We start from the raw sequence: 7,290 nt of genomic DNA, 5'->3' as shown, positions 1-7,290 counted from the left end.
CTTTAGCCCTTATAGGCCCAACTCTGACACCTGTCTTTGTTTCCCTCAAATTCCAAGGGATTCATGTCCAGCTTTCCAAAAGGGGTCCCACTGAGGTGCAGCTGGCCAAAGCACTTTCCCTCTTGTCACCCATGGGACTTGAAGGAAAGCAACGGCCATCAGTGCTCTCTTGTTCTTTCCCCTTCTCCCTTTCCTTTCCTCTCCAATCTCAACTCCCTAATTCATCCTCTACTTTTAAAACTGGTTTTCCAGTTTCTTAGCATAACTTTACAGCAGAGCTTAGAAGGTCGAGGTTCTTGGCCCATGATTGACCCGTTCCCTGTCTTTGAACCTCAGTTGAAGATAGCAATGAACATTCAACCAGTTCCAAGAAAGTTCTGCATTTAACATTCGTATGTGGTAAAAGTATAAAACCATGCCTGGGAATAATCAACTCTAAATTCTGGAGGGTGACTCCCTGTGGGGAAGGGGGCAGAGAAAGGAGGGAGATTAGAAGGGATTCTTGCGTCATGTAAATTGTATCTGTAACGCTTGAAGTCCTGAGCTGAGGGGTGGGCAAAGAAGTGTTTGTTTTATTATTATCTATAGCTTTTTGGATACCTGAAAATATTTCATGTTCTAGACAGATTACATAATAATATGTCATAGTATATACTCATTTTAAGAGTAAGGTGAAAAAGAGAAGAGCAGCTGTCTATGGCTCTTTCAACAATTTGTAGTAAAGGCAGCAGAGAAATGAAACGGCACTCGGCAAGATCTTGGGGTCAGGAAGTGATTAGAAAATTGATCTCTGTAATAAATAAGTTTGTCCTTTGGGGAAGATGTTACCAAACGCAAGCTCCTGTGCCCCAGGCAGAGGGAGGCCAAACAAACCCAAACGTTGCAGTTTGGAGTAGAGCAATGTTTATTGCTGGGCTGAGCCCCCTCAAAACCTCAAACTCCCTGAAGGGTTTCAGCAAAGTATTTTTAAAGGCCAGGTAAGGGAGGGGCGTCCCAGGGTATGTAATCAGCTCCTGCACAATTCTCTGATTGGTTGATGGTGATCAATCCTTAAGCACCAGAAGCTCTGGGGGCTATGTGCTCAGAAATCATCCAGCAGTTAACGTCTTCCATTTGGTGGTGGTTTTAGCATCTGAAAAACTCAGGAAATATGCATCAGCTACTGTTATCTAGGTACTTCTCAGAGGAGCTAAAGCAGAGGACATGGGGGAAGGGTGTCCCGGGAAGGCCCCATAGGGCCCTGCAAGGTTACCAAGACTGGAGAAAAATGGGTTTGGCTTTCGTTTTCCTGGGAAAATGAAAGCTATCTCCCTGGCTGCCTGCATTCCTTCCGGCTGTACTTCAGGTGGGTGGAACTGCTATAAACATCCTGCCTCAGGCCTTCCCAGAACACAGACAAGCTCAAGACCCACAGGTCAGTTCCACATCTTCAGAAAGTCTGCTCCTTTGGGTGAGACAGGCAGGGGTGGGCAGGGGCTGCTCCTTCCTGACACCCCTACCTTCGGGGGGCGGGTGGGCTCATCGAGTGGAGGGGAGACCCGTGTGGATCCACTGGAAGAATTGTCTCATGTTTCTCATCTGGGTGGCTGCAGTCAGAGAAGCTGGGTCTTGGGAGGGAAGTGACTTAAGCCCCCAGCTGGGCTCTGGGACTCTGGAAGCCATAAGCCTAGTCCGTGCCCGGGTGACCCTCCAGCCGTGAGCCTGGGTAGGGGTGAGGTGGGCAGGGGGAAGAGACAAGCATTAGGAGGAACCAAATCAGAGCCATTCCAAGCCCACGCTTTGGAAGCAGCTGGGCCTGGGTCGAGTCCCGCTTTGCCAAGCCAAGCTTTGTGATCTTGGATGAATCTCTTACCCTCTCTGTGCCAGTATTTCCTCATCGTAAAATGGGGATAGTAATCTCATCCTTCCCGTTGAGTTAGTGAGGAGAGTGCATGAGAACAGGAACCCAGAACAACCTGACCGTGGTATAGGCCTTAAAAACATAATTCGTCCTGATTTCCTAATTCTGGCACATTTTAAATTACTCCATGGAGATTTAAGGGAGTTCTAGAAATCTGTGTTTCAGGAGGAGGGAAGCAGCCCACCTCGGGAAGTAAGATCTCCCTCCAGCCCCCTCCCCACCTTCCCCTCACACAGGTCCTTCTGTAACCCCAGTACCATATCTTGGACCCTTCCCAGGCCTGCATCTTCCACAAGCTCAGAGCAGCCTCTCTACCCCTTGGAGCCCCTTGAGATTTTTAAGGGCAGTGGGTGTGACCCCAGTTCTGGTGTCCTCATCTCCCCATCAAAGAAAGCTCCACTGTTTCAGCAGTTTTGGTGCCGGTCACTTTCTGTGCCATAGAATTTACCAGTGCTGTCCTCTTAGCATCTAACCTGGCTTCCCAGATACTGTCTGCAGGGAGCCTGGTCAAAGTGCGCGGGGCAGCCTCTGGAGGTATCTTGGCAGGACTTCCTTGGGTGAGTGTTCCTGGCAGGGACTGGTGGGAGGTGGCATGGGGGCTAGGGAGGGCACAGGGTCCTGCCCAAGGACCCATGGGAGGGGACAATAGCATCACCTTCAGTCTCTCTCCCTCCCCTGTCCTTCCCCTTGGGCGTCTGCCCTGGCTTTCTCTCTGAGAGGGGTCAGAGGGAGGCAGGTCCCTGGGCACAGGGGATCTGGGCCCCCTGCCCTCTCCCGCCTAGAGAGGGGGGACCCTAAGGGACCCTGCGGCTGAGGCCCGCTCTCTGGCTCTCACTTCCCCGGGATTCACCACCAGAATTCTCCTCCTTTAGTTTTTTACCTAAGCGTCCAACCAGCCTTTCGTAAGTTTGTCCTGATGGATCTCAGATCCAGAGCATTGATTTGAACAAAATTCTTCAATTCAGGCCCATTTTCTTCAGTTAGTTCTTGCAAGCCCCCTTTCTGGTTTTATTTATTTATTCTCGCTGTTTATCTTCCCTTTTGCCTGCAATTCCCCCCTCTCATATTAGAAAGTCAGCCTTTCTAACATGTTGAACGTGTATCTGTTTTTCGTATATTTTTTTGTAAAATGGGTGTTGCTTTTTGTTTGGATGTGGTTTAATTTACATACAGAAAAGTGTATTGTATATCTCATTTTATTTCTTTTATTCGACACTGAGAACTATGTTTCTGAGATCCCTCAGGGTCGATAGGTGAGCTTCTAATCCTTGCTTTCAATCGCTGCAAAGTGCTCCAATGTGCATCCGCCACCATTCAACTTTCTGCCCCTAGGGTGGACCCCCGGGGTCCTCCCACCTCTGCCAACAGAAACTGTACAGCATGGAATTGGCTGGGGGCGGTGGGCGGTGACACAGCCTCCAACCACCGCCCAACCTCTGACCTCTGACTTCTGTGCATCACCCTCTGTTCTTAGGGCTCACCATGTCATCCAGCGCTGCCCTGGCTGGGGCCACATCTACCCTGGGATCCTTGCTGGGGACACTGAACGGCTCCTACCTGCTAGGATGCCCTGCTGCGGCCCTGACCGCTTTCCCACTAGGAGGTAACTGGCCCTGGGTGATAGACACCCCTCCATGGACCCCTACCCAGCACATGGGAGTATGACAAGAAAGTTAAGACCTGGGCCACAACTGGCAGTCTTCCTCATGGTCAGAAATATGAGGACTCCTCAGCTTATGAGAAACAATTCATAAGATGAAAAGAATCAGAACAGCTGAATTTGATCAAACGCTGTGACATCCTAGTCACTAAGCTTAGCGCTTGACATTTATCAATTCATTTAATTCTCATAACAACCCCAGAGAAAGATGATATTGCCCCTTATTTACAAATGAAGGAAGCGTTGTCCAAGGGCCCTGGGCTGGGAGGTGAGGTGGGGTGGGTAGCTGCTCCGGAGCCTGCGACAGGACGTAGAACAGAAATGCAGGCGCCGGGGCCTGGGAGGAAGGCTCAGGGCAGGGCAGGTTCTGAACAGCCCAGAAGGGCCATGCTCCTCCACCCGGAGATGCCCACTGGGGGAGCCCTGCAGGCAGGCCATCAGACAGACAGCACCCTTTCCCCTGGGCCGTCTGTGTGTTGGGGCCCAGGTACGCCAAGCTGCTGGCCAGCCTGGCATCATCTCTCCTCCCAAACAATAATGCTGAGCCTCAGATACCCTTTAACTGGGCTCTTGTTTCTTGAGTCTCTGGTTCCATACCCCAACCAGGTGGCCCATTGGTCACTTAGGGTTTAGCTTTCATACCCCTTAATCTCTTTATTTCCTTCGCTGCCACCCCAAAGCTCTCTTCTTGGGAAGCTGGCCGAGCTCACTCCTGCACACGTTGCTAGTGTTAGAACTCCTGGTCCCCACTGGCCCCAAAGATTGCAGTCCTGGCTGCTATGGCTGCTGCAGACCAAGACCTCTGCCAGGGAGTTCCAGGGACTCTCAGTGTTGGGGAGCCAGGCAACTATGGTCCAGTGTTGTGAGGGGCTCCAGCCACAGGGGATCAAGGATGGTTCTGATTGGGAGGGTCAGGGTCAGCTTTCCAGAGGAAGGGGCAACAGGTGGGGCCTGGGAGAATCAGGAACATTCAGTGAGTTCCAGCACTGTTCTCAAGCAGCCTTCAGGCCTTCAGCAGTGCTTGCCCTGATTTCAGCCGGGTCCTGCAAAATGAAACACACCTCTCCACAAGGACTTACTGCTGTCGGAAGAGGTTTCTCTGGACGAAAGGAGAAGGTTATATAACGGCCCCCCCAGACAAACACTCATAAATCACCAACCCTATTTCAGATGAACTAACATCCCGGCTCAGAGGGCGTGACGCTCACTTCCTTCGCCTCTTCCCGCCTGAGTCAAACCACCATGCCCTAAATTACTTTGCCAAGAGTCCCGCATTCACTGTGAAGGGGGCTGCAGCTGCACGCCTTCCTTCCGAAATCTGTAAGGTTTTGTTTGTTTTTGTTTTGACCAAACCTGGCTTGGAAGGCAGAGAGAAAAAAGAACTTCTGTGCTTCCCACAAACAACCCCCAACCAACCAGTCCACAGACATTAAAAAGACACGCAACAAAACCCCTATCTGATGGTTGGGTTTTTCTGGAACAAAGCCCTCAAACCCCGTCTCCAGATTACTCTAGGCCAACGCGTGCAGGTCCACTGAGGACAGGTCACCCGCCTCCCCAGCAGCCCTTGCCAAGCTCAGGGCTGTGGCTCACCTTCTCAGGAAGAAGGCAGGGGTCCTTCCTTCCTGTGTCTCCCAGCCTGGGGCGGGCTGTGGGCTCAGGGAGTGGAGGGGCAGCCAGTGTGGATCCACTCACAGAATGTTCTTTCGGTTTCCAGCCAAGGCTGCTGCAGCTGTGGTGGGAGGAGGTAAGTCCCTGCCGCAACAACCTGCTCCTGGCCCATCCCCAGGCCCTGGGACTTGGGGAGCCGCTGGCCTTGCACCTGCTCCAGGCTTCCTGTACGTTGTAGGGTGGGAGGCGCTGGAATGAGAAAAATGAGGAGCTGCCCTTCTCGCACAGAGGCAGCCCCAGCAGGGGCCCAACCTCCTTGCCAAGCCTCCACCGCGTGACTTGGGATGTGGCTTTGAACTCCTCTGGGTTCAGTTTTCCTCGTGAAAAACAGGCCAAGGCTGCCCGTTCAGGGTTATTGTGAGGGTTACGTAGGATGAGACATGCGCACAGTCTGGACCCAGGAGGTGTGTTAAGGAGAAGCCATTGGCTCAGCGACTCTGGCTTACGATTGCTCCGCGGTGACGCCGTGGAGACCCAGAGTTGGGATCCAAGCCGGGCTCAGACCGTGCTCCTTGCTTTATGCTGGGCCCTGGGTAAGATTTGCTTGTATTAAAGATTTCCTCAGCGAAGACAAGAAGCTTGCACACCTCCGCCCCGCCCCCAACTTAGTTCCAGGATTTTATTACTAAGGCAGAAACTGAGGCCTTTCCCCAGGAAGGTCCTGCTGCAGATCAGAGGCCTGACCCCCGTGACCCCGCGGCCCTCCCCTCCTCTTTCCCCACCAGCTGTGCCGCCCTCCTCGACTCCTGACTGCGGGCCGTGCCTGGAATCTCTCCCAAGCTCAGGCTTTACCCCTTCTCCAGGCTCCCTGAAGTCCCCCAAGCTTGATGTGCTGTGTGTGTGTGTGATTTGGGGGCGTATGCATCTCCCCCTCAACCCAGCTCCTCTCTCCCTACAGCCCTGGCCGTGGTGGCTGTGCCCACGGTGCTGGGCGCCGTGGGCTTCACCGGGGCAGGAATCGCCGCCTCCTCCTTAGCGGCCAAGATGATGTCAGCGGCCGCCATCGCCAATGGGGGCGGAGTTGCCGCCGGCAGCCTCGTGGCCACTTTCCAGTCCGTGGGTAAGTGTCCCCGATGGGCTTGCTGTGGAGGGTGAGGGAGGACAAGAGCCTCAGAGCATCCAGCCCTGACCTTAGCCCTGGTGAGCCCCAGTCTGCCTGTGCCTTTGTCTCACCCTGCGTGGTCACTCTCTCTCTGGGTCTCTGAAGCAGGCATGTTGCCGGGGGCAGGTGCTCTGGCCTAGGGTGTGCTCGGCTCAGGCTGACTCTGCCCAAAGCAGACTTTCTGAGTTAGCTGGGGCATCTCTGTGCCACCTGGGGTTCAGCCTTCTTTCCCAGAGAGTGAGGCAGCTCCCAGCCTTCAGTTTCACCACTGGAGTTCATGCCTTTGGGTACCTGCTTGCAGCAGCCTTTCCCAAACAGAGATCCTCGGGGGTTGGGGAAACAGAGAAGGGTTCTGGGTGGGATCTCTGGGCCTGAGGCCCTCCTGACAGGCCCTGGAGTCTCGGACCCCATGGTTCTGCCCCACAAGCTGCCCCAGGCTGCCTGTCCCATTCTACTCACCCTCTGCTTCTCCCCCAGGATCAGCTGGACTCTCCCTGTCATCCAGAGTCCTCCTGGGATCTGCTGGGTTTGCCCTTGTGTCCCTCGTGGTGGGCTTGTGACAGCTCCCTGTCACTCCCTTTGCAGAGAAGAGGACCAGGTAGTGCCCTGCTCGCCAGCCTGATGCAGTAAGGGACCAAACGCTGCACCCCCCAGAGGAAAATAAGGAATAAAAATGAGTTGTTGCAGCCCCTCTGGATCCCTTCCTTCTTGTTTGCCTGAAGTCGGGGTGGGGGAAGGCTCACTTCTCTTAGAGCGACATGGTGTCGGGGTGCCCAGAGATGGACTGAGTCAAACCGTGAAGCCTGGAACCTGCCCTTGCCCAGCTTCTGACTCTGTGTGTGACCCCGGGTGGGTCACCTCCGCTCTGGGCCTGCATTCGGCCCTCTCTATATGGGGAGTTGGTCTGAAAGACCTCAAAGGTCCCAGCCAGGGTGGGTGTTTTGGCTCAGTTCCTGT

At 53.8% G+C, this 7,290-nt stretch overlaps 1 protein-coding gene across 4 annotated transcripts; it reads left to right on the top strand.

The window, feature by feature from the left end:
• Positions 1-1,356: 1,356 nt before the first annotated feature.
• Positions 1,357-7,022, top strand: LOC137770357 (interferon alpha-inducible protein 27-like protein 2A). Of its 4 annotated transcripts, none has more exons than XM_068553187.1 (6): positions 1,357-1,414; positions 2,386-2,457; positions 3,375-3,503; positions 5,278-5,307; positions 6,130-6,291; positions 6,811-7,022. In XM_068553187.1, exons 3-6 carry the CDS (start codon positions 3,383-3,385, stop codon positions 6,891-6,893), a joined length of 396 nt encoding a protein of 131 aa, XP_068409288.1. In that variant the 5' UTR covers positions 1,357-1,414; positions 2,386-2,457; positions 3,375-3,382; the 3' UTR covers positions 6,894-7,022. The 4 variants fall into 4 exon arrangements, with proteins under 4 accessions (XP_068409288.1, XP_068409229.1, XP_068409147.1 ...); XM_068553128.1 differs by having other exon boundaries at positions 1,374-1,414; positions 2,179-2,457; XM_068553046.1 differs by having other exon boundaries at positions 1,384-1,414; positions 2,366-2,457.
• The last annotated feature ends 268 nt before the right edge of the window (positions 7,023-7,290 follow it).

The sequence above is a fragment of the Eschrichtius robustus genome, chromosome 1 (assembly GCF_028021215.1).
Source record: "Eschrichtius robustus isolate mEscRob2 chromosome 1, mEscRob2.pri, whole genome shotgun sequence".
NCBI lineage: Eukaryota > Metazoa > Chordata > Mammalia > Artiodactyla > Eschrichtiidae > Eschrichtius > Eschrichtius robustus.
The sequence above is the reverse complement of the archived record's forward strand: the minus strand, read 5'-3'. Positions and strand labels throughout refer to the sequence as shown.